This window comes from Barbus barbus (assembly GCF_936440315.1).
Source record: "Barbus barbus genome assembly, chromosome: 29".
NCBI classification, from domain to species: Eukaryota; Metazoa; Chordata; class Actinopteri; order Cypriniformes; family Cyprinidae; genus Barbus; species Barbus barbus.
This window is the reverse complement of record NC_136757.1, coordinates 2,589,877-2,617,871: the sequence shown is the minus strand read 5'-3', so window position 1 is coordinate 2,617,871 and position 27,995 is coordinate 2,589,877. Positions and strand designations below refer to the sequence as shown.

The window sequence follows — 27,995 nt, the reverse complement described above, 5'->3', positions numbered from 1 at the left end:
ATTCTATACATAAATGTCATCTGTCTTTACTGTGATTGTGTTATAACCAATCAAACCACTTATAATTGTGAATCAGTGTCACTAAAAATGATCTCAAAGATGATTTAAGTAAACTTTAGTAAACTGGAAATATATTACAATGCTATGAAGAAGTGTTTGCACCTGTTACGCTTGGTGGAGTTCAAGGATAAAGGCAAGAAGATCCAAATGAAGATGAGCTTTATTGAAGGAATTAACAGGAACAAGGACAACAGAAACCATAAACTGAAGGAAAGCAAACACGTAACAGCCAGAGGATGGACAAGACTAGACAAAGGACCAGGGCTAACACAGGGGTCTAAATACACAGGGGCTCAGTGAGTTGTCATAGGAAGTAACAGGGATTAATTGTCATGAAGACAAACAGGGTTAATCAAGGGAACAAACAAGGCAAGGTAAACAGGGATAGGAACTGAACAAAGGAAGTGAACAGGGAACAAAAATGCCAAAAACAAGACTACAAGAGTCCTAAACACTAGACAGGGGAACAAAAGACTGGGATTGTGACAGCACCCATTGTGATTTATTTTGTTTTTGTCTTTTGTTTCAGAAATCAAAACAAAAAATCTAACATAAAAACCCAGGCAATCTAAGTAAACACAAAAGGTTTTAAAAATTATAAAGTTTTTTTTGAAGCAAATCTAATTCCCAAATTTATGAAACGGCATTCATAGTGGGTTCAGCTTTACTGGTGTGTGAACTCAGATCACAAGATCACAATAGTTGATTGACTGATTCAGTGGCTCACTCGTAAAGACCCAAGCTTCAGAATTCCCAAACCAAGCACTGGGATCAGTTTACTGTGGTCCAGGTGTGTTTTGTGCTTTAAAATCAAAGAGCAGTCGCAGTTCACTCAACATGACCAACTGCACACAGCAAATGACCATTCATAAACTGCTGCATCATCACTTCTGTTGACTAAAGGAGCACATCTACCTTGTTCACTTTACACCGTCCACAGGGCAACGTGTTGCTAAACTGGATACTGCGTCACTGTGGCCATCAGCCAGCTTGTCTTTGCCCTCAAACTCTGTCCTTATGTAAGTCCACCACACGTGAAAGTACCTGAAGTATTTGATGAGCTTAAGTGCTTTAAGACAAAGGAGGGCGCATGATATAAAATGGATTAATGCAATGCCAAAATTCATGTTTGGAATAGTGGTTTGTATTGCAGTATATTCATGTGAAAATCAATGACTGAACTGATTTGTTTTGTGAATAGACATGGCCAGCCTGCCATATTCAGCGGTGAGATTTTATTGTTCAAATGGGATTAATCTGGCCTTCCAAGTCTATTGTAGCTATTCTTAGTGCTGTGGCTTAGCCATTGTCATCCGGTCACCTGCAGGCTGAGACACAATCATTACACTGAAGACCACGAGCATCTACATCAGACCAGGAACATTTATTGTAACTCTTATATTTCTACAATATAGCATTTGACAGATTTTGTGCTCTGCAGTGTCATTTATAACATTTCTGAATGGTTCCAGAGACACGGTCCTATTCTCATTTTTAAAGTGCGGAAGATAAATTATTTCTAATTTGGACCAAAAAAATATACATTTGAACATTTTTGAAATGTTTATTAAAGGTGAAGAAAGCCATAAACAAAAATCTGAAAATAAGTCAATATAAAATTTTTTTGTGCAGAATTTTGTGTGTGGTGCTTTAATTTCTAATTTATTATTCAACAGTACTGGATTCACCCTTTGGTTTTGTTTTTTTAATTCTCATTATGGTTGAAATGACATGTCATGGTGAGGTTAAAGGTTAAAATACATGGGCCTGGAATTTATCATTTCTGTTCATTATCAATTTTGAGGTCATGATTTATAGAAAAAAAGTCAAATTGAATAAACTGAGATTTGCCAACAAAATACTGTTGTTTGATGAACATCTTGTATTCATTTCTCTATTGAAAGGTTAGTTTTCTATCCATCTGATGCAGCTTTAATCCTTATTGTTTCAAATTTGACCATATCTCATCACAATTAAATCTGAGAAAACCCCTGTGCGACTCCGCAGGCTTTGTTCAGCTGTGCTTTCTGATGCTTTGGCAGCTTCACCAGCTCCCAAACAATGTTTGTATACCGCAACTCAAAAAAAAATTTTTTTCTATAGCCTTCCACCATCTGACCTGGTCTAGACTGGCTAATGCTTCTCGACATGTTTCATAACACTTTCCTCATCTGCATCTCGATGGTAGAGCACTTTTACATGTTGAAGTTCAAGAGCTTGATATCCTTTAGTTTCTGTTCCAGAACCTACAAATATGCACTACTTTGTCTCTTTCATCATCTTTGGGTTCATGATGCACATTTACCTTCAGTTCAGTCTCCATCAGAGCGGTTTAGTTCCAGTCTTGTGAATACATTTGATCACTTTATATGATGAACACATGTAATTTAGGCTTTGATTAACATCTAAACAGTGATCGACACACACATCACTTATGATGTGAGTGTAATGCATGAGAACCAATGGGGCTTGTTCTAGCATGTGATGCACACCCACAAGCTTTGATGTTTACCATATGTGATGTGCTCTATGTATCTATATGCAACATATATGTGAAAAGTTTCAATTAAATCTGTAACAGCAATGTTTTATGCATATTGATTTTTCTCATTCTCTACATCAAATTGATTTACCAATCACATTCATCTGTTTTCATTTGAAGAACAAGAGCATGAGATAGAACTACAATTGCTTTTCTATCATTGTGTTTCTCAGGAAACGGTAGAATATGCCTTCCTGATCATTTTCACGATTGAAACCTTCCTCAAGATCATAGCTTATGGACTTGTGATGCACCAGAACTCCTATGTGAGAAACGGCTGGAATATGTTGGATTTTGTCATCGTCATTGTAGGGTAAGTGAACAGTCACACACAACTGCACGCACGCATATATTCCTTTATATATATATATTCCACGCATATATTCCTTTGTCCTGTAATATTTTCGAACACTTAATTGTATGTTATTTGCAATTAAATGAAAATGTATTCAATGCAATTAGCTGAACTGCTTTTTTAACCCACTTAAGCAGGACTTCAGCACGTCTTTATATGTCATTTCATTATTACTCCTCTTGTCTTTGAAGTATGATTAAAGTGTACTGCTAAATGTACTGACAAGCTTTTATGGTAAACGTAAAATTGAAACTTGCATTTTGTGTATTTAAATATATTCGAAATAATGTTGCAATGTATTACCTTTAAATAACATCAGATAACACAATATAGTTGCAATTTTAATCAAACACTTCACATATGCTTTATGTTAGTCAACACAGCAAAATAAGTGTACTTCTTTAAAGCATGTCAAATGATTCAATCATAATGAATTAACTATACTTTAAAGTAAAACTGAAATTAATACAAAGTACTTAAATGTGTGCTAAGAAACAAGTATACTGTCTTGAAGTACAGTACACTTAAGTGGCCTTTTATTTAATTGATATTATGATATCTGCTAGTACAGTTTTAAATAATATTCTCTAAGATTCGAAGTACACTACAAGTGCACATTTAATATAACTAAGCACTTTTTTCAAAAGCTTATAACGTCCTTTAATCAGTGAGCATTTGTGATGTTACTTAAGATCCAAATCTTGTCCTTAATCCAAAAGACTTAACTTGCAGATACACAATAAATGAATGTAATCCAAAATACTTGTCAAATAAACAGACCCCTCAAGACAGCTAAAAAAGAATGGTTTTCAAACAGAAGTCTACTGGGAATTGCTGAGACATTTGTCTGTATCTTAATACCAGCTTTGTAGAGTTTCACATCATAGAATATGCTTTGTCAGTTTTTGTCTTCTGATGGTTCAGCCCTTGATTCTGAACTTCTTCAACATTGTGATTGTGCAAAAATTTGATCTGTCTTCGCAATTTGATTACTGTTTTGTGATGTGACACTTCCTGTGCTCATTAATACAATCACAGGGTTTTGTGCTAAAGTACGGCAGTCTAAAGTGATGCAGTGGCATCATCTTGACCATTTATAGTGACAGCAAACATAGCAATGAAAAAATCTATGTAAAAATGTTCAAAATGTATAAATACAGTATATATATACTGTGTGTGTATATATATATATATATATATATATATAATTCGGTAAAACTGATACTTTTTGGAAGTAATGCTGGGTACACACTAAAAGATTTAAAAAATCTTATAAGATCTTCAAAATGTGAGAGAGAACAAACATGAGGACAAAAAATTCCAAGATTTAACCATTTTGCTCCTATAGTGTGCCATTGAGCCAATCAAGTGGATGGGGATTATTAGGAGGCCATGATAGACAAGGGCCAGTAGAGGGAATTTGGCCAGGACACCGGGGTTACACCCCTACTCTTTACGAGAAGTGCCATGGGATTTTTAATGACCACAGAGAGTCAGGACCTCGGTTTAACGTCTCATCCGAAAGACGGTGCTCTTTTTGACAGTATAGTGTCCCCGTCACTATACTGGGGCGTTAGGACCCACACAGACCACAGGGTGAGGACCCCCTGCTGGCCCCACTAACACCTCTTCCAACAACAACCTAGTTTTTCACCAGAGGTCTCCCATCCAGGTACTGACCAGCTCAACCCTGCTTAGCTTCAGTGGGCAACCGGTCTTGGGCTGCAGGGTGATATGGCTGTGATATTGTTTCGTTTCACTTGATAATCTCAACATCATATGCGTGTTTGTACTCGGGGTTCTTCCAAGCACATTCAGTCACTCTTAACGCACCTCACACCACAGGAAAATCTGATAAAATAATCTTTAGATCCACCAAGATAATCTTGACATTACCTAGGATTGTCGGAAGGAGAGAAATCGGCCCAAAATCAGCCCGATTATCTTGTGGTATGTACCCAGCATTATATGTATGAATTAGGGCCGGGACTTTAATGCCTTAATTTAGATTAATTAATTACACAAAAATTCTTTAACGCATTTTAATCGCACTTATTTTTGCACCGCGGAACGTTTCTCACTGGATGAGTTTCGGCGGACCGATTATACTGGAGCACCAACTAGCGTTCAGACAAAAACAAACCACAGTGAACATGGACAAAGAAGCTGATGAGACCGCTTTGGTTGGCCCTGTGGAAGGGAAATTTAAAAATCCATATGAAAAAACTTACTTCTCACTGTTCTCAGGTCAAATATTTACATGCTCTAATTAATTAGATTATTTTTTTTAATCGAGTCCCGGCCCTAATATGAATTACTAAGAAGAGCGCACTTTTTTTTTAAATCGGGATATATATATGACAAATTATAATTTATAGTGAAATACAGTAAAAACACATTCCTAAAAGTTCTTGTGGGATGCATCACATATGATTTACATTTTATTTAAATTACTTTTTTTAAAAGTATTTATTATTTTAGTTATCAGTTTTAAAGTTTATATTTCTTTTATTTCATTAATATTTTTTTGCATTAATTTAGTGTTGTGTGTTACCCTGATGGGTTTTGTATGTAGAACCCTGAGCACCATATATAATTTATATAATTATTTATAATATATGTTATACAGATGAGTCTATATGTGAGTATGGGCCATGTTTTATGGACTGGCCACTTATGACAAACTCTGATTCATCAGCAGGTTCAGTTTTACCACCTGTATTATTAAATGCATATTTCATACAAAAAATGAAATTTCTGTCTTCATTTACTCAACGTCATGTTGTTCCAAACCCATAAATCTTTTGCAAATGAAGTTTAAATATTTTCTCCTCATTTTTTGTCCTTTCATGAAAACTCCAAACTTTTCAATTAGTTCTCCACATGACGTGGTCATGTCTCTTCTGAAAATATTTGGTCATATGCAGAATGAGGATATGAGTTTGTTTGCTTGATGAAGGGTGTAGAAATCATAGAATATGGAAATATATTCTGATAAGTCACTTTATCATGAGACTTTTTCTACGGCATAATATTTAACGGTGTCCAGTCATCATGCTTGAGTAAAAGTAGATACCTACAGTAAATGGAAATAGTCTCAAGTACCTAATGTAAATTTTGATATTGATTATAAATTTACTTAAGCATCAAAAGTAAAAATAAAATAATGTGGTCTATGTTTGGATATGTAAAAGTGAACTCACCAGAACTCACACTTACCAGCTGATGATCACACACTACCAGACATAAAATCTTTTTGATCACAACAAACTCATACAGAAACGTATGATGTATACACATATGTATGCATGACAAATGAAAACAATGTGCTCTAAAATCATCTCAAAGTATTCTCTGACTGGATGGACTCATAGTCTGAAGCATGGGCGTTTCCTTCGAGGAGGCAAGGGAGGAAGTGTCTCCTTAAAATATTGGATGAGAAAATAAATTCTTAGTTCAACAATAAAACAACACCAATATTAGAAAATATAACATTAAAAAGTGTATAAATCCCTTGTTTTTCTAAAGAAATTGTCCAACAGTGACACCAGCAGGTAAAGTTACACAAGTCTGCATCGCTCTCGTCTCCCCTCAGCCCATTGAGTTTTAACAGACCCGCTAAAACAGGGATCCTCAAATCTGGCCCACGAGATCCACTTTCCTGCAGAGTTTAGCTGGAACCCTAATCAAACACACCTGAGCATGCTAATCAATGTCTTCAGGATCATTAGAAAATCACAGACAGGTAAGTTTGATCAGGGTTGGAGCTAAACTGTGGCTTGGCCCTCCAGGCAGACCTGGCGCCAGGGCACCTCCATCGGGGGGGCATTTAAATTTCTAGGGGGGGCACAAATCACGTTGTGTGTGTGTGTGTGGGTGGGGGGGGGGGACGGCAATCTGTGATCGCGTGCAGTTGCTGACGCTCGCTAAAGCGTGCAATCGCTTTCTTATGTGCGCTGTTTTATCGGTACTTTCGCTTTCAAAATCGATCGCGTTCAGCGAGGAGGGGAGAGGATGGAAAGTGGGGGGGCACAGTAACTCGTTTGGGGGGGGCACGGCCCGCGAGTGCCCCCCCTTGGCGCCGGCCATTCCTCCAGGGTAAGATTTGATGCTCTAAAGTGCTGGGGGGGTAATTGAGAATAAATGGGGGAAGACAATGCCTCCATTGCGATATGATTGGATATGACTGGTTATGTTCAGCTGTGATTGGTTCATTTGATAAATTCCACCTCTTGTGTTTGTGTGCTTTCGCGAATCAGTCTGAATGAACAATATAATGGCATTAATGGGAAGACTAATATAAAAAAGTAGATGTAACTTAGATTTATTATTATATGAATTATTAATTTGGAATAAATGTAAAATGCTTAAAAACACTAACTTGATGTGATTCATATTTCGCTTTATATAAATAGAATATTGATTATGTTGATAATGTAAAAATCTAAAATATATACAATTGAAGTCAAAACTTTACATACACCTTTCAGAATCTCCAAAATGTTACTTATTTTACCAAAATAAGAGGGATCATACAACATGCATGTTATTGTTTATCTAGTACTGACCTGAATAAGATATTTCACATAAAAGATGTTTACATATAGTCCACAAGAGAAAATAATAGTTGAATTAATAAAAATGACCCCGTTCAAAAGTTTACATACCCTTGATTCTTAATACTGTGTTGTTACCTGAGCGATCCAAAACTGTGTTTTTTTTGTTTAGTGATAGTTGTTCATGAGTCCCTTGTTTGTCCTGAACAGTTAAACTGCCTGCTGTTCTTCAGAAAAATCCATCAGGTCCCACAAATTCTTTGGTTTTCCAGCATTTTTGTGTATTTGAACCCTTTCCAACAATGACTGTTTGATTTTGAGATCCATCTTTCCCCACTGAGGACAACTGAGGGACTCATATGCAGCTATTACAGAAGATTCAAACCAGTGGCGGACTGGCCATCTGGAGCACCAGGAGTTTTCCCAGTGGGCCGCTGTACAGTGTGGGCCGGCCCTTTGCGTAAATATAAATAAAAAATGTACGTCCATCGGGCCAGACGAATGGCCTGCGCAGCCCACTTGATTAAAACATTTTTATTAATATAGCGTGCTCCGGCTCAGTGCAGCGGCTCAAAAGCGCTCGTCAATGTCAAAATGTTTGAAATAGCCAATCAAAGTGTAGAAGGCTGTACTGTTCACAGACGCTGAGCTACGCGTGACTTGAATGCAAGCTGAGGTAAGATGTAAGCAGCTAAACTTGACGAGACAATTCAGCAATATTTGCCAACCGTTTACGATAAAAAATTAAAATAAAATAAAAATTTTAAGCGACAGATATTAATTTTCAGGAATGCTACTGGCCTTTTCAAATTTCTCAGATTTTAATGTCGTTACATTATTCGTCACAATGTAGTCTACATAACATAGCAGTTTTCAGCAGACATGAGATCTATGCATGAGATAAGAGTTAATGTCTCTATATAGGCTTTCTTCCATAATTTCACTTGTCTAAAAACATTTTTAAAAATCTATAAAAATCTTTCTCAATCTTACTCTAGATTCGAACATTGTAAATCTGAAGACTTTTGCTCTCGAGTGCAGTGCATAGGAAAGTGATTTATATTATAAGCCTTATAAAAAATATAATTTGGTTATTAATTCACATGAATTATTTTATATACACATTGGTGGTTAAAAGTTTTAAATAATTAAGGTTTTTATTTATTTATTTGAAAGAAGATTGAATTTATAATAAAAACGATAAAATTATTAAATATTACACTTAAAATGGTTTTCTATTTAGGATATTTTAAAATGTAGTTCACTTCTGTAATCAAAGCTGACTTTTCAACATCATTAGTCCAGTCTTCAGTGTCCCTTCAGAAATCATTTTCATGCTACTTAATTATTATCAGTTATTATTTGTGATCAATTATTAATAACGGTTTTTATTATTGGTATAATGGTTCTCAGTTAAAGAACCTACTTTATTTGAAATATAAGTACTTCGTAATAAGTGTAAATATCTTTACTGTCACTTAAATCAATTTAATGCAACCTTGTTGAAGAAAAATATAAATTTATATTTTTTAATCTTACCCAAGACTGAATGGTATCACATTTTCCACAAAAATATGAAGCAGCACGACAGTTTTCAACATTCAAAATAATCAGAAATGTTTGTTGAGCAGTAAATCAGTATATTAGAATGATTTCTGAAGATCATGTGACACTGAAGACTGGAGTAATGATGCTGAACATTCAGCTTTGATCGCAGAAATAAATTACAGTTTACTATATATATTCACATAGAAGACGGCTATTTTTAAATTGTAACATTATATATTTCACAGTACTGTATTCTTCATCATCAAAATAATTAGTATACTCTGTTCCACAATTGGAGCTCTATTCCTTAAAATGGTAGATGTCAAGCTCCTGCAAAAGGACAAATTGGCCTACTGTATATGACCAATAGAAAGGCACCATAAAAACAGTCCACGTTTTGCACTCTTCAAGTCTTCTAGACAATACCAAAGCATTGTGTCATATGGATTCATAATATAGGAATTCAGCTATAGTGATATTAAACTGTCCCTCGTAAAAATGATTTAAAAATGATTTACTATTTGCCATATAGGCCGACACCAGGAAAGACAAATTATAATGTAAAGAAGCATGCCAGTCATTTATGGTGTCATCAAGGGTATGTAAACTTTTGAACGGGGTCATTTTTATTAATTCAACTATTATTTTCTCTTGTGGACTATATGTAAACATCTTTTATGTGAAATATCTTATTCAGGTCAGTACTAAATAAACAATAACATGCATGTTGTATGATCCCTCTTATTTTGGTAAAATAATTAACATTTGCAGATTCTGAAAGGTGTATGTAAAGTTTTGACTTCAACTGTATATATGTATATATATATATATATATATATATATATATATATATATATAGTAATGTTTATTTAACCAAGAAAATGTGACTGGGACATTAATTTACATTTGACTGGCTCTCATTTTTGACAGCTAGCCTCAACTTGTCCAGACTGAAAATCAGGGCAAAAATCTGGCCAAAGGTTTTGTATTTCAGCCTTTAACCAACTATGGTCACAGGTTTCATCATTACACAAAACCCAAACATAGTTACGTTTCCAAAAAAACATAGTTCCAAAGAACTATGCTCTTGGGCAAAAATGTGAGAAATATTGTTTGTAAAAATATGTACATAATATTGTTTTATTAATGAACTGTTATTAATGTGTTTTTCAGTTTATGTTTATCAGTTGTGTATTCAGATTCTTACTTGTCTGGTGTATTGTGTCACTTTGTGTGTTTACCATCAAATAGCATGTGTTAAATGGTGTTTTAATGACAGCGAACTGGTCTTCTGTTTGTTGTTATCTGCCATTTTGTTCTGTTCATGTTAAAAATGTTATGGTAAAAAGGTGTCGTGATGATAAATGAAATTCAGATTCTAGATATCCAGAGAGGCTAGTGAATGAGCTTCTTTCCCAAAACCAGCCAGTAATTAACAAAATAAAAAAAACACAAGTGTTTCATCAGTCTCTGCTGTAGACTGCATGAACAACAACCCTTGGAAATTTTGAATGATCATCCAAAAGCAAAATATCTCTATGTTTGCAGAAAGGAAAGAGATATGAATATGGCAGAATATGGTGGATGTTAATTGATTTAATCATTCATGACCTTGGTCTCTCCATTACACACACTCCCCCTTGTAATTTCACTATTTTCTCATTTTCTGCTGTTACATTTAACTTATAATGTTCTATATAACATAAAAATCTGATAATAATAGCCTGAACTCACATTCTGTTACTATCGTTAATACTGATGTTTTTGTATTTGTGTGTGTGTGTGTTTAGTCTCTTCAGTGTCGTGCTGGAGCTGGTAACCAAAGATCGAGATGTCAGCGGGCAGTCAGGTGGCAAGCCGGGTGGGTTCGATGTCAAGGCTTTACGAGCGTTTCGAGTTCTGCGGCCCCTCCGCCTGGTCTCAGGAGTGCCAAGTGCGTCACCATCTTTACCCAGCATTCAAAGCCAGAACAGCCTGATAACATGTTGATAATATTTGTGTGTGTGTGTGTGTAGGCTTACAGGTAGTGCTGAACTCCATCATTAAAGCCATGGTTCCTCTGCTGCACATTGCTCTGCTTGTACTCTTCGTCATCATCATCTATGCCATCATCGGGCTGGAGCTGTTCATCGGGAAGATGCATGCAACCTGCTATCTGAACGGCACGCGTCAGTGTGTTCTCACATTCACTAATTTATAAACAAAAATGTATTTTGCATTACACACACACACATACACATCAAAATGTATCAAATAATGGGTCTTAAAGATATTCTAACCAGGGTGCTCTTACACACAGTACATAAATGGGACCATTTCCTGAGAATGAGCCACATATTTCTCATTCTCCACACAGGTACATTAGCAGAGGAGGACCCAGCTCCCTGTTCTCTCTCTGGTCATGGGCGTCACTGCCCTCTCAATGGCGCTATGTGTAGGGATGGTTGGCATGGGCCCAACAATGGCATTACAAACTTTGACAACTTCCTGTTTGCCATGCTGACTGTGTTCCAGTGTATCACCATGGAGGGCTGGACTGACGTGCTCTACTGGGTGAGACTCGCAATGTCTTCCTGTCACTTAAAAGTTCACTGTCGCTGGCATTCTCTTTCCTCTTTCCTGCTGGGAGCGTCCACTTCCACTCTAAGCAGTTTTCCATGACACACAGAGAGCTCAATAGAAGCTAATGAGATTGACCCTCTAAGACTGAAGGGACAAAGTGAGAAGACGGGCAAAATTGAAAACACAGGAAAGCATGTCAGCCTCTTCTTATCAGTGCTGGATGAAGTACAGATACAATAATAAAGTATTACTCAAGTGAAAGTAATCCTTTTCCATTTTACTTTTTTAAAAGTACAAAAGTACTTGATTTTTAATGCACTTAAGTATTAAAAGCACCGATCAATATACCATGTTTATTTATTCTGCATTTTTATGTACTTAATCCTACAATAAGGAAGAGTAGTAGATGAAATGTATTGATCTGAAAATATTATATAAAAAATATATATTATATTTTATTTAATTACCAAAACTTTAATGTAGTAACAATTTAGGTGTTCCCTATCGAACAGAGCGTCAGGAACTGGCACAGTTTTTTCCCAGAACTTCACGATGAACTTCCAATATTCTAATTTTGCCGCCATCACCTCCTTTGACAGTGCTGAAGAAAAGGGAAATGGCAAGCTCCCCCTCTGGAGGAGGCAGTCGCTGCACATCTATTAATAATAATAATAATTCATTACATTTATATAGCGCTTTTCTAGGCACTCAAAGCGCTTTACATTGTGAGGGATATCTCCTCATCCACCACCAGTGTGCAGCATCCACCTGGATGATGCAATGGCAGCCATAGTGTGCCAGAACACACACCAGCTTACTGGTGGAGAGGAGACAGAGTGATGAAGACAATCAGCAGATATGGGGATTGTTAGGAGGCCATGATGGTCAGAGGCCAGTGGGCAAATTTGGCCAGGATTTTTAATGACCACAGAGAGTCAGGACCTCGGTTCTCATCTGAAGGATGGTACTTGTTGACAATATAGTGTCCCCATCATTATACTGGGGCACTAGGACCCACACAGAGCACAGGGTGAGCACCCCCTGCTGGCCTCCCTAGCACCTCTTCCAACAGCAACCTAGTTTTCCCAGGAGGTCTCCAGGCTCAACCCTGCTTAGCTTCAGTGGGCGACCAGTCTTGGGTTACAGGGTGATATGGCTACCACAATTGCACAGGCAATCGCCACCTTTGGCTAGATTTGAAGGAGATCAAGGACACAGACAAAGTCACCTTCCTCGACTCCCCTGTCTCCCCTAAGCGTTTCAGCTCAGCGGCTGGTTCAGGTCGCCAGAAGGCTTCATCTTCCCAGCAGCCTGCAAAGCTCTCGCTGTCTCCAGCTTAGCCTTGGCCAAAATCAGAGCCTGGGGAGTGGCGTCACACCCTGAGCCACAGAAGCCATCTCGATCTCTATGCAGAAAGAAAAAGGAGAGGGCTAGGTCCTGCTGAGGCCTGTTGGAAACTTTTTCCTTCGTCAAAGCAGAGACCAGGAGACTTTGGGATAAGTTACTCTTTATTGAGAACTCGCAGTAGTCGCTGTAGTCATCCAAGTCTGACTCAAACAGTATACATTGTAGTTTATATACATTTCAAGGGGGAGGGATTTACATAGAGGTGGATACACTCGGAAATGAAGTATACAGGTTTAGGAACCCGCCCCAGACTCTAGAGTGTTACCAGTCCTAATTCAATCAGCATAACTATTCAACTGTATAAATGCTAATCCAATCAGCCTAACTATTCAACGACTGGGGCTGGGGCTCAGGCTCCAAAAGCCATTAAGGACAAAAGGTGAGAGTCTCCGTAATATGACTCATTTAATTTACAATGGAGAAAACAGGTCTGGCAGGAATCTCTTGCTGGAAACTCAGTAATTATCATTTATACTTCAAATGCTAAAATTCAGTCTACTAAACTTTCTCAGTTTATATACTATTGTATTGGAACCTAAATTAAACATTTAATAAATTTGTAATCCCACAGTTCCCCCTTTGAGAGTTCTAATAACTCTCACAAAATACAAATTTAGACACTTAAAAGTTCATTCGTGTAACTTGTGATCGTTACAGGCACATAGCACATGCTCTGTGTAAAAGTTCATTCGTGTAACTTGTGATCGTTACAGGCACATAGCACATGCTCTGTGTTGATTTTCTGTAATTGCATGCTGACACCGAAACAAACATGCAATTAGGGTCCGTGAAGTTCTTACGGGTAATAGTCTTTTCTGGTTGGAACTGTCATTTTCTCGTGAGAGGCGTGAGTCATTTGTTGAATGAAACACTTGATACTGTGGACGCATAGATAGTACGCCAGTAGGAGAAACAACAGAAGAATTGCTATTTCCCTGATCCACAGCCAGGGTTTACCTAAGTTTCCGAACCATGAAGAATTATCTTCAGTCATCTTGTGTATTTTTTTCTGAAAGATCAAAAATGTCTTGTTGGATCTTGTTAGTAGTACGACAATCTTGATCATGTTGATGGATGACTGAAGTTCCCGTATGTGAGTCTCTGCGTTGTGTATTTTTTTTGTTTGTTCTGTCTTCCGTGACAGTTGGCTCGGCAGTGGGTCTATTTGTCTTTTAGAGGTTGTGGCTTCATACGCAGGTGAGGAGGTCGGTACGTATGGGTCTCAGGACAGCCATCAAGTGGTATCTGCACAGAGTAAGAAAGAAAACAAAAGACGACAGAGCAGTATTTGTTCTAAAAGATTGCAAACACTAGGGTTGTGTCCTTTGTTCGATCTGAGTCTGCTATTGTTGTTCCTTCTTTCCCTATTTCTTAATTCCTGCGACACCTAAGGAACAGTGAGGTAAGGATGGACTAGTGGATGGGGAAGGCCTATGAGGGAGTCTTCACCGCAGGGTTGGCCCCCGAAGCCTGTTGCATTCGGTTCTTCCCTGGGCTCTCACTGGTCTGCGTGTCCTAGTCTGTCCCTGTAGTTGGTGTACGAACTTTACTGTGCGACATCTCCATCCTCTAATGGAACATCAGTCATAACAAACATCATAACCCAGAGAGGATAGGTGAGTGACTGGAGTGTGCTGTAGTATAGCTTTGAAGGCTGTGAGTATACTTAGCTAGCGTTCTCTCAATGGAAGGAAGTGACAGTCACCTTCCTGTTATTTAAATTACAAAGGATCTTTCATCTTTGTTGTCCATTACTAGTGAAGTTAAGCACTCACAGCCCTAACTGTTAACACCTGAGCAAGCTGCTCCAACAGTTCGGTGAAGTGGGGAGGGGCTGCTTCAGATAAGTAAGTAGACTGAGTAGGAGCTGAGTAAAGCTGTTAATTTCTCCTAATGTCTTTTTACTTTTCCTACACTCTTTCATCCAGTGTCCAGGTCTGCCACAGTAATGACAACTGCCCTCCTTCTTAGGACATTTACGTTTCTGGTGGTTCTCTGTATTGACCTTATAGGATGCTGCTGCAATCTTTACTCTGGCTTTAACATCAAAGTCTCTTTCCCAAGTAGCTAACCTGTCCAAGTTGTTTTGCAGGCTTCCAGTGGACCATGTGAGATCTAAGAATGGCAAAGCAGATCTGTGCTCTGATAAAAGGCCATCAAACCATGTTCGAACTAGTGGTCCTTTATGATCCAGTACCTTCTCTGGAGTGTCAGCTATTCCACTGTATGCTGCAGCTGACTGACAAAACCTTTCAGTGTATTCACTTACAGTTTCTTCTTTCGTTTGTACACAGTTAGTGATTCTGGACCAGTCTATTTTGGGTCCCATGATATTCTTTAGAATTTTCAAAACACCTCCTCTCAAATCGCCTTTACTTGCATGTTGTAGTTCAGAAGTAACAGCAGACTCAAAACTGTTGAATTCAGATTCAGTTAGAATTTCTGACAGTAGCTGTGTGACTTCTGCCAATGACATGTCATAGAGACGCATTTTGCTGATCAATGCTCTTCTAAATTCAGAAAAATTTGTGCGTGCTGAGGGTAAACTCTGGGATAGTCTCTCTATATCTTTAGGTCCTAGCACTTTGGCAACAGTTTGTATTTGGACAACAGAAGAGTTGGGAGGAACACTTTCAGTTCCCTCAATTCCCTGAGATCTTCTCCTAGCGCCACATACCTTCACTGAATCTACAGGCACATCAGTTACTGATTGGATGGTTACATCTGTTTCAAAGAAAGCTTTTAAGTCAGGATAATTGTTATCAGGCTGACTAACTTCTTCCACGTCAGTTTTTGCTGAAGCTTTGTTTCGGTTCAATTTCTTAGTCAAAGAGGATACTCTAGCACGGAGCTCTTTGTTCTGTTCCTCTAGCTCTGAGTTACGCTGAGACTGTTGTGTAGCTAGCGCTAAACCAAATTCTCTGTGGCAGCATATAATGCCTTTCACGTTGTTCTTGCGAATACATGCTCCTAGTACCTTTTTACACTCATCTACCGACCAAGTCTTGTCTGGATGAATCTCATATTTCTGCGTTAGTTCTTGTCTAACTTTCTCAGTGACTATTAGGTTCATTTGTACTCCTAACAGTGATTTGAATTCGCTATCTGACCACAAAGGAGTCGCTAGACCACCTTTTTCAGTTGTGGGGATAAGTCTAGCATTCTTTCTAAACATATTGTGAGTTTCTTTGTTACCACACAATCAAAACACTAAAACTTCTCTGTTCAACAGAGGGTATGCTTGTTAACACATCAACTATTGTTAACCTTCCTTGCCAGAGCAACGGATAACGCAAATTACTAGCACTTTACGCTAATCTTCTCTGCCGAAACAGAGGGTCACAAATATTAGCACGTAATGCTAATCTTCCCTGCCTGAACAGAGGATAACCAATTCTTCCCTGCCTGAACAGAGGGTCACAAATATTAGCACGTAATGCTAATCTTCCCTGCCTGAACAGAGGATGAATCTTCTCTGACTACACAGAGGATAAATCACCTTCCCTGGTAAAGCAGAGGATAAATCTTCCCTAACTTTACAGAGGATAAACCTTCTCTAGCAACGTAGAGGATAAACTAGTCTGTTAAACAACCTTCCCTGATTAGACAGAGGATAACGAATATTAACATGTAATGCTAATCTTCCCTGCCCAAACAGAGGATAAATTTCATCTCTAAAAGAAAACTTTAGAGGATAACTTAGTTAACCAAACCCTACAGCTGTCTGTTAACTCTTCTCTGACGGCGCAGAGGATAATACATTTGTACTGGTCTTAAAGGTTCTTTTGGATAGAGTGGCACTCACCAACCCTTGGTTTTACAGAAAGATTCAGTCTGGAACACAGTCAGATCTTTGAGCTTGAAGTTTCAATCTGGATTCAGAAGATTCAGTCTGGAATGCAGTCAGATCTTTGAGCTTGAAGTTTCAATTTGGATTCAGGTGAGGAGCTCTATCCGGGTCATGGCACCAAAACTGTTGGAAACTTTTTCCTTCTTCAAAGCAGAGACCAGGAGACTTTGGGATAAGTTACTCTTTATTGAGAACTCGCAGTAGTCGCTGTAGTCATCCAAGTCTGACTCAAACAGTATACATTGTAGTTTATATACATTTCAAGGGGGAGGGATTTACATAGAGGTGGATACACTCGGAAATGAAGTATACAGGTTTAGGAACCCGCCCCAGACTCTAGAGTGTTACCAGTCCTAATTCAATCAGCATAACTATTCAACTGTATAAATGCTAATCCAATCAGCCTAACTATTCAACGACTGGGGCTGGGGCTCAGGCTCCAAAAGCCATTAAGGACAAAAGGTGAGAGTCTCCGTAATATGACTCATTTAATTTACAATGGAGAAAACAGGTCTGGCAGGAATCTCTTGCTGGAAACTCAGTAATTATCATTTATACTTCAAATGCTAAAATTCAGTCTACTAAACTTTCTCAGTTTATATACTATTGTATTGGAACCTAAATTAAACATTTAATAAATTTGTAATCCCACAGGCCGGACCACTCAAAAAGAAGTCTCATGCTCGCTTTCCAATTCCCCGGTTAGCTCCGGGCGATGGAAGCGTTGTTCATTCTGGGTGTCAAGTCAAGTCAAGTCAATATTATTTGTATAGGGCTTTTAACAATGCAAATTGTGTCAAAGCAGCTTTACATCGGCTTGATATAAAGCTGGGTGGCTTTACATCAGCTTTACAGTATTTAGATGTGGAAATAGTTTGTCAAAATAGTGTCATTCTCCTCTGGCCAGACTAAATCAGCAGTTTAAATCTAGGCTAAAGCAGAATCAGATTGTGCAAAGGACTCATCTGGTTCCTGTGGTCTTGTCCCGATGGCCGTCTTGGAGACAGGGTCTTCACTGGGGATCAGTCTCTGGGGCTCATCTAGGTGTCCTGGCTGTAGAGGTCATCTCTAGTTATCCACCATCTGATCTGGATACAGTCTGGATCTGTGTGGCTACGGTGACCTCGGAATAAGAAAGAAACAGACTAATATTAGCGTAGATGCCATTCTTCTAACAATGTAACAAGTACATCAGGTGTTTTGGGAAGTGTTCCCGGTTCCGGTTGACCTAATTAATGCAGCCTAACAATCCTTTAACGGATTTGAATTATAGAAATGCGATAGTGTATTATGTGTAAGTCAGGTTAAAGAAATGTGTCTTTAATCTAGATTTAAACTGACAGAATGTGTCTGCTTCCCGAACAGTGTTAGGTAGATTGTTCCAGAGTTGGGCGCTAAATAGGAAAACAATCTCCCGCCCGCAATTGATTTTGATATTCTAGGTATTTTCAAATGGCCAGAGTTTTGAGATGATAAAAGCAGGTTGTTTGTAACTCTAATGAGAGCAGTCTCAGTACTATGATATGGTCTAAAACCTGACTAGAAATCCTCACATATATCATTTGTCTCTAAGAAGGAACATAGTTGTGATGATACTACCTTTTCTAATATCTTTGACAGAAAAGGGACATTCAAGATCGGTCTGTAATTAATTATTCTTTGGGGTCAAGTTGTGTTTTATTAATGAGAGGCTTAATAACAGCCAGTTCCCTTCCAGGAACTTCGAGCTACGTCCGAAGACGCTATGGGAACGCCATCAGCGTAACCGGCACTCTGAATATTGTATACAACCAGTCTAATGAATGGGCGAGGCGTCACGGGCGGGGTGACGTCACGACCAGGTATATAAGCACGTGCGGCGGAGCCGGCATCAGCTTTTTGTCATTCAGCAAGCGCTCTGTGTATTGTCAGTCTGATTTGTGTCTTGTGAGTCTTATTTGGTGTTGTCTGTCTTAGAAACCCAAGAGATTATGCCAAAAGCCAAGGCAAAGACTAGGGGCGATCCCAGATCGCGTTTCAGGTTGTGTGTTAGTCCCTGCCCTCGTTACATAACGAGTGGACACACACACAACCTGTGCGTGGTCTGTTTGGGTGCGGAGCATGCGGCATCAGCTCTCGAGGGAGCCGATTGCCTGCACTGTGAGCGGCTCTCGCTGCGCACACTCCGCACCCGGAAGGCTCTCTTCGAGAAGGGAGCCTTCGCGAGCCTCCCACGCGGTGCTGGCCCCGCTGCTGCCGAGTCAGAGCGGCGGCTGCACGCGTGGGGCTCGCAGGCTGATCTGGCTGGCGAGAGTCAGACGGGCATCTCCTCCCGTATCCGCCAGATCTGGCGCCCCGTCTCTCGGTGCGGAAGCGGTTCTCTTTCCCCAGAGACGAGGGCTCGACGCTTCATCTCTCTTCCTCCGAGGAGGTTGATGAGACGAGCGTTGACGAGGTTTCGCCGCCTCCGTCGCTCCAATGTAATAGCGAGCTCGCCAAGCGCGCTGTTGGTCCCGCTTTGCAAAATCAGAGCAGTGGCTGGGCTCGCACGGCTCGCATATGGATCATCAGATCCAGCGCGCGTTCTCTGTGCTTGGAAGCGGTTCTCTTCCCCCAGAGAGAGGGCGCGACGCCCCGCCTGTCTTCCTCCGAGGAGGTGGATGAGGAAGGCATCGATGAGCTTTGTAAGCTTCAGTGTTTTGTACAGACACAAATAAAGCCGGTCCCGCTCTGCTGAGGCAGAGCGGCAGCTGCGCTCATGGGGCTCGTAGGAGAAAAGGCTGATCTGGCTGGCGGGCATATAGAAGAGAAAGGAAAAGAAACTATCTTCTCCCGTATCCACCAGATCTGGCGCCCCGTCTCGCGGTTCGGAAGCGGTACTCTTCCCCCCGAGACGAGGGCTTGACGCTGCGTCCTCCGAGGAAAAGGGATGTGACGAGCGTTGACGAGGTTTCGCCGCCTCTCTCGCCCCAGTGTGAGGAGCCACAAGAGCCTTCAGTTTTCCCCGATCTCCACCGAGGCGTTGAGATCGCGGGTGGAATCTTTGAGGGCAGATGGTATGCGTGCTCTCGAAATTCAGGTGGCTGCTGGGCGGGCGCAGCCTCCTCCGCATACCAGCTCCTCGCGCAACAGGTCCTGACGGGCGAGCCCCAGGACCGCGGAGGGCGACCCCTACTGGGGTGGAGCGGCTTACACTGCGGCACACGGTGACCGTTTCCCCTCAGGTGCTCTCCAGGGATTTTGTCTGTCAACCCTGCTGTTCCAGGGCACAGCAGGTCCCAGCGAGTGTTGCTCTCAGGTTCTTCCGCCTGTGATTTCAGCGGGCCTGAGAAACTCGCCTCAGCCGCCAGATTACGCGTCTCCTGTCGGTGCGCCGCAGTGAGGCAGCGGTCTGGCCGCTTTTCTGACACCAGAGGTCAGTCGCGTGAGACTGATTCCCTTAGTAGCTCGTTGGACAGCGAGCTGCCGAATGTGTCTCTCTGGTTCGTTCAGATGTCCTGACGGGCGGGCCCCAGGACTACGGAGGACGACCCCTACTGGGGTGGAGCGGCTTACACCGCGGCTCACGGTGACCGTCTCCCCTCGGTGCCCTCCGGGGATTTGTCTGCCAACCCTGCAGTTCCAGGGCACAGCAGGTCCCAGCGAGCGTTATTCTCAGGTTCTACCGCCTGTGATCTCAGCGGGCCTGAGAGACTCGCCCCAGCCGCCAGACTACGCGTCCCCTGCCGGTACGCTCCAGCAAGACAGCGGTCTGGCCGCTTCCCTAACACCAGAGGTCAGTCTCGAGAGACTGATTCCCTTAGTAGATCGTTTGGCGGCCTGGCAACGGCTGCCGAACGTGTCTCTCTGGGTCCTGCGCACGGTAGAGGCTGGCTATTCCATCCAGTTCGATGGGCCGCCCCCGCGGTTCAACGGGGTCTGCGTGACTACGGTCCGCCCCGAGCAGGCTCTGGTCCTGGAACAGGAAGTCAACACTTTGCTGAAAAAGGAAGCCATAGAGTTGGTTCCACCTCACGAAGTGTACACCGGCTTCTACAGCCGATACTTCATTGTTCCGAAGAGGGACGGAGGGCTGAGGCCCATACTGGACTTGCGTCTCTTGAACCTCTCAGTCAGATCGCTGAAGTTCAGGATGCTGACGGTCAAGCAGATCGTATCTCAAATCAGGTCCGAGGACTGGTTTGTCACGATAGACCTCAAAGACGCCTATTTCCATGTGTCCATCCTTCCCTCTCACAGGAAGTTCCTGAGGTTCGCTTTCGGGGGCAAAGCGTACCAATATCGGGTTCTTCCCTTCGGCCTAGCACTCTCACCCCGCACCTTCACCAAGTGTGTGGATGCGGTCCTGGTCCCGTTGCGACTGCGAGGCATCCGCATACTAAATTATATCGACGATTGGTTGATTCTCGCTCAGACAGAGCAGTTGGCGGTTCGGCATCGAGATGTCGTTCTCGCCCACATGAAAGATTTGGGGTTAAGACTAAACGCCAAGGAGAGTGTGCTTTCTCCAGTTCAGAGAACCACTTATCTAGGCGTGGTGTGGGATTCGACCACGACGCAGGCGCGGTTATCCCCTGCTCGGATCGAGTCGATCCTCGCGGCAGTCGAGAGAGTGCGAGAAGGCCAGCCATTCACTGTTAAGCAGAGACAGCTTGGGTTCATGGCAGCTGCGTCCAGTGTGATTCCCTCTGGCCTGCTGTACATGAGGCCCCTACAGTGGTGGCTCAAGACCCAAGGGGGTCTCCCTGAGGGGAGACTCGCTTCGCATTGTCAAGGATCACGCCATTGTATGGAGAAACCGTGCCTTAGACTCGTGGAGGAAACCTTGGTTCTTGTCCTAGGGCCTGGTGCCGGGAGCTCCTGGTCGCCGTGTTTCCTTAGCGACGGACGTCTCCCTCACCAGTTGGGGTGCGGTCATGAGTGGCCACCCTGCCCGCGGTCTGTGGAGTGGTCGCCACTTGACGTGGCATATCAACCAGCTAGAGATCCTAGCTGTGTTCCGTGCGTTCAAGCACTTCCTCCCGGACCTGAGAGATCACCACGTGCTGGTCCGCACCGACAGCACGGCAGTGGTCTCTTACATCTCAATGTAGGAGCAGACGTTCTGTCGAGACAGGGGCTGAGGCCCGGGGAATGGATGCTTCACCTCGAGGGGTGAAGCAGATTTCGAAGGTTGGGCCAGGCACGGGTAGACCTGTTCGCGACTCCAGAGTCAGCGTAATGTCCCCTCTGGTTTTCTTTAGTTCCTCCAGCTCCTCTGGGACTGGATACTATGGTACAGACGCGGCCCATGCCCCGTCTGTACGCCTTCCCTCCCCGATCGCTCTGCTCCCGGGAGTTCTGGCGAGAGTGCGCCAGGACGTGGTCAGTCTACTGTTAGTAGCACCGTTCTGGCCGGGCCGAGTTTGGTTCTCGGACCCGATTTCTCTCCTTGACGGCACTCCGTGGCCGGTACTGATCAGGAGAGATCTCCTCTCACAGGCCGGGGGCACCTATGTGCACCCTCGCCCGGAGCTATGGAAGCTGTGGGTTTGGCCTCTGAGCAGGCGCAACTCATAGCTTCCGGTCTATCGACTAGGTTGTCGAGACCCTCCTTTAATCCAGAGCTCCCTCCACGAGGAAACTGTACGTTGAAGTGCGGAGACCGCCACCTTGACCCAGTCAACTGCCCAGTTTGTGCAGTTCTGGAGTTCCTGCAGGCCTGATTCTCCGCAGGGTTAACCCACTCCACTACTAAGGTCTACGTGGCAGTTATTTGTCATACCACGCCCTTATCGGTGGCCTGTCAGTGGGCAGACACCCCCTGGTTACACGTTTCCTCCGCGGTGCGCTGAGGCTGAGGCCGCCTGTACGACCCCGTGTCCCCACGTGGGACCTGGCTGTGGTACTAGAGGCTCTGTGCAGAGCACCCTTTGAGCCTCTCGGGGAGATAACTGATAGACTCCTCACCATCAAGACCGTCTTTCTGCTGGCTATCACCTCTCTGAGGAGGGTGAGTGACCTCCAGGCCCTATCTGTGGCCCCTTCGCATATTGACTTTGCGCCCGGTTCGGCGAAAGTCTTCCTCTACCCCGTGTGGGGTACATACCGAAGGTTCTGACGGTCGTACCACAGCCGGTCGTACTCCAGGCCTTCTGTCCTCCTCCCTTCAGGGAGCCCGACCAGGAAAGGCACAACTGTGTGTGTCCAGTGCGAGCACTGGACGCATATATCCACAGAATGGCTGTGGAGAAAGACGGACCAGCTGCTCGAGTGCTTTGGTCCGCCTAAGAGGGGTCTTCCTGTTACGAAGCCCACTCTTACTAGGTGGATAGTGGATGCCATCAATCTGGCGTACGAGACCTCTGACCTTCCCCCGCCGCTGGGAGTCAGAGCGCACTCGACCCGAGGTGTGGCGGCCTCCAAGGCCTTCTGGGCAGGTGTCTCCATGCAAGACATCTGCAACGCTGCTGGGTGGTCCACGCCCCTGACATTCGCCAGGTTTTACAACCTCGACATCAGAGCCACTCCAGGCTCATCCATCCTTTCAGCCTGACACCAGGCAGGGACTTGTCAGTCTGGCGGCGTTGGTATTGCGTTCCCATAGCGTCTTCGGACGTAGCTCGAAGTTCCTGGAAGGGAACGTACCAGGTTACGTATGTAACCCAGGTTCCCTGAAGGGAACGAGAGCTACGTCCCGAGCCACACTTCCGGCATCCCTGCCAGCGCTTGCTTCATGACTTGAAGCTGATGCCGGCTCCGCCGCACGTGCTTATATACCTGGTCGTGACGTCACCCCGCCCGTGACGCCTCGCCCATTCATTAGACTGGTTGTATACAATATTCAGAGTGCCGGTTATGCTGATGGCGTTCCCATAGCGTCTTCGGACGTAGCTCTCGTTCCCTTCAGGGAACCTGGGTTACATACGTAACCTGGTACGTTTGAAGGTTTTTGGGACATATCCTAATGACAATGATGAGTTAATAATATTCAGAAGAGGATCTATTTCTTCTGGAAGCACCTCTTTTAGGAGCTTAGACGGAACAGAGTCTAAAATACAGGTTGTTGTTTTAGATGATTTAACAAGTTTATACAATTCTTCCTCTCCTATAGTAGAGAATGAGTGGAATTGTTCCTCAGGGGATCTATAGTGCACTATCTGATGCGATACTGTGGCTGACAGCTGCATGGTTACAATTTTGTCTCTAATAGTTTCGATCTTGGAAGTAAAGTAGTTCATAAAGTCATTACTACTGTGCTTCTGGGTAATGTCTGCACCTGCTGATGTTATATTTTTTGTTAATTAAGCCACTGTATTAAATAAATACTTGGCGTTGTTTTCTTCTAAAAGAGACGTAAAGTAAGCAGATCTAGCAGTTTTTTATGTTTTTCTGTAGGATAGGGTACTTTCCCGCCAAGCAATACGAAATACCTCTAATTTAGTTTTTCTCCGGCTGTGTTCCATTTTCTGTGCTGCTCTCTTTAGGGCCCGAGTGTGCTCATTATACCACGGTGTTGGACTCTTTTCCTTAATCTTCCTTAAGCATAAAGGAGCAACCATATCTAAAGTGCTAGAAAAGTGAGAGTCAATTATTTCTTTTACATCTTCAAGTTGTTCTGAGCTATTGGATATGCTGAGGAATTGAGAAAAGTCAGGAAGATTATTTATAAAGTAGTCTTTTGTGGTAGAAGTGATGATTCTACCATATTTGTAGCAAGGAGTTGGCTTTACAGCTTTACAGCTACCATTACTTCGAACGAATTATACTTGAAACTCGAACCTCTGAGAAATACTGAAAATATTGCTGTTAACTGTAGCAATGCCTGCCCCTTTACCTTTTGGATGCGGTTCATGTTTGTAACTGTAATCTTGGGGGGGTAGACTCATTTAAAGTAATATAGTTATCTGGTTTTAGCCAGGTTTCTGTCAAACAAAGCACATCTAGTTTATGGTCAGTGATCATATCATTTACAAAAAGTGCTTTTGTAGAAAGGGATCTAATATTCAATAAGCCAAGCTTTATCATTTGTTTATCTGTATTATATCTGTTTTTTATTTGTTGAACATCAATTAAATTGCTACTCTTACTTTGGTTTGGATGTTTTCTGTATTTTCTAGTTCGGGGAACAGACACAGTCTCTATAGTGTGATATCTAGGTGAAAGAGTCTCTATGTGCTGAGAAGTAACTGACTTCTGTGACGTGAGGCGGCTAGCAGACGGTTGGTTTAGCCAGTCTGTCTGCTTCCTGACCTGGGCCCCAGTTAGTCAAGTACAAACTCTAAGACTATGTGCCATATTTCTAGAGAGAAGAGCGGCACCACCCCAGGAGGGATGCATCTCTTTTGAACAGGTCAGGTCTGCCCTAAATCGTCTTCCAATTGTCTATGAAACCTATATTATTCTGCGGGCACCACTTAGACATCCAGCCATTGAGTGACAACAGTCTGCTATGAATCTCATCGCCACGGTAAGCAGGGAGGGGACCAGAGCATATTACAGTGTCTGACATCGTACTTGCAAGTTCACACACCTCTTTAACATTATTTTTAGTGATCTCCGACTGGCGAAGTCAAACATCATTAGCACCGACGTGAATAATAATCTTACTGAATTTACGTTTAGCATTAGCCAGCACTTTTAAATTTGCCAAGATGTCAGGTGCTCTGGCTCCCGGTAAACATTGGCTGGTGTCTCTATTTTCACGTTCCGTACAATAGAGTCGTCAATAACTAGAGCACTTTCATCAGGTTTCTCAGTGGGTGCATCACTGAGTGGGGAGAACCTGTTTGATGTTTTGATCGGAACGGAAGAGTGGTGTTTTGACCCTCGACTAGGCCGCCTCACAGTCACCCAGTTGCCCTGCAAACAGTGCAAACAACAATAGCAGGAGAAGAAGCCATTACTCACCGTGATTGAAGAATGATTCGCTTACCACTGTTTTTTGATGAACTCTTGAAAAGCGGAGCGAGAGAGAAATGAAACGGAGCGAGAAAAAAAGAAACGCGAATGGAACCAGCTAACAAATGCTAACGCGCTACACGCGCGCTGCACTCGCGGTTTTAAAAAGCGAACGATCAAATTAGTTAGATTAGTTTGATAGATAATGCCAGAAGTATGGTGGGAATTAAGTTATATATTATCACTTTAAACAACAGAGAGTGAAAGTAAGATAGAGATTCAACAGAAAAACGAAGCTACACTGAGCTACAATCGCAAACCTCTCAGCAGCACGACAGACAGGGACAGACAGAAGCAATCGATCACTAACTCAGACCACTTGCCGCCCGGCTCCAGGCTTGGAAAATCATCCTGGGCATACCAAGCTGGGTTCTGCAGACCATAGAAGGAGGCTACAATTTGTTTGGAGACCTCCTTGCTTCAGAGGTGCTTTTTGACAATTCACATGGTCTCCAGGCCGAAGTGCAAAGTCTGTTTGCAGAGGGAGCCATAGAGATGGTTTCCCCAGTGAACAGCGAGTCAGGCTTTTACAGCCATTACATTCTCGTTCCCAAGAAAGGTGGTGGGCTCAGGCCCATCGATCTCGAATGCCTGAATCAAGCCCTAATATACAGTAGCGCCTGTTCAGGATGTTAACTTTGAAGCACATCCTTGAGCAAATATGCCCAGGGAACTGTTTTTTATTGCTGAATCTGAAAGATGTTTACTGTCACATCCAGATAGCCCCTCATCACAGACCATTTTTGAGATTTACGTTCAAGGAGGTGGCTTATCAATACTTCATTTCGGCCTGTCTCTGGTCCGTACACTTGGTTGAATGCATGGATGCAGCTCTTTACCCTCTGAGGCAGAGGGGAATCCCCATTGTGGGCTATCTTGTCAACTGGCTGGTGTTAGCTAGATCGGAGCTGGAACTTCTCACTCACAGGTCGCTGCTGCTCAGCCACCTGAAGCATCTTGGGATGAAAATCTTTTTAGCCAAAAGCCTTGTGTCTCCCAGCCAGCGAGTAGTCTGCCTGGGCACAATTATTGTTTCGGCCCAGCGTTGGAACACTCACTGATAATTCAACAGCTAACTGCGTTGTTCCAGTTCTGGTTCAAAGCCTGTGTACCATCCCATTGTTGGTGCCTGGGACATCTTCACCTCAATGCTATCCACCTATGCATCAGAGGCGTGGCCCCTTGGAAAACCCTTTGTCTGTTTCAGACATGCGTCCCATTGGGACAGACCTCCAGAAGGAAGGTAGTCAGGACAGATGCCTCCAAGGTTGGGGAACACTGTACGAGGGCAGACTTCTTCAGAGGGTTTGGTTTCTGGTCCAACCTGGTCAACGCCTGCACTTTAACTGCCTCGAGATGATGGCAGTTTTTCCAGCCCTAAAAACTTTCCTGCAATGTCTTTAGAGGGCACCACATCCTGATCTACTTGGACAACATGACGGTGTTAGCTTTTATAAATCACCAAGGTGGTGTCAGGTCAGTCCTGGCTCCAGAATCAAATCACTGAGGGTGCTTCTTAAATTACTGAGGGTGTTGATTTATATATAATTTATATATGCTATCTATTGCTATGGCCCAAAGAGGGCTCCCTTCATAATCACTAAAAAGCTGTCACTCATCTTAGTTCATCTCACAAAGTTATGTTATAATCATTTAAGTTCTCTTATTTACATTATGTCTAAATTTTGTTATAATAAGATAATTTGTGCTGAATACAACACCTGAATAAAAACTCTGGTGATCTGAGCGGTGAGTGGATTCTCACTTAAACGCCTCTGATTGGCTGTTGCATTCAAGAAATCAACAGATATGTCTGTGATTGTCTACACTGCTCAACGCTGCACAAACATGTTGAAATATAATCCAATCTACAGAGCGCAAACCATAATGCACTGGATAGATTGCCAAATCTGCAATGAAATTATTGTATTATTTACTGTATGTAATTATTACAGCTTTAACTGAGGGTGCTATCGATTTTGTTTGAGGGTGCTTAGCCTTCATGTTTGGCCCCTTGATGGGAGTCTTTAAAGCTCCCTCTGAGAATGACTAACACCACTTTGGAGGCTAGAGTCAGGCACAAGTCATCACCTTTCTAGCTTTTCCTAACCCAGAGGAAGAGCAGGGTCCCAATTTAATCTGCCCGGTTCGGGCTATTAGAGTGAATGTTGAGTGCTCAGGCCACTTTCTGCACTC

At 42.5% G+C, this 27,995-nt stretch overlaps 1 protein-coding gene across 1 annotated transcript in view; it reads left to right on the top strand.

Moving 5' to 3' along the window:
- LOC306848841 (voltage-dependent L-type calcium channel subunit alpha-1D-like) overlaps positions 1 to 27,995 on the top strand; it is a 116,837-nt gene that overhangs the window by 11,112 nt on the left and 77,730 nt on the right. The window contains exons 4-7 of the mRNA XM_079383591.1: positions 2,776 to 2,915; positions 10,852 to 10,994; positions 11,077 to 11,229; positions 11,418 to 11,614. Of these exons, the coding sequence (XP_079239717.1) occupies positions 2,776 to 2,915; positions 10,852 to 10,994; positions 11,077 to 11,229; positions 11,418 to 11,614 (633 nt within the window). The remainder of the gene's footprint in view (positions 1 to 2,775; positions 2,916 to 10,851; positions 10,995 to 11,076; positions 11,230 to 11,417; positions 11,615 to 27,995) is intronic.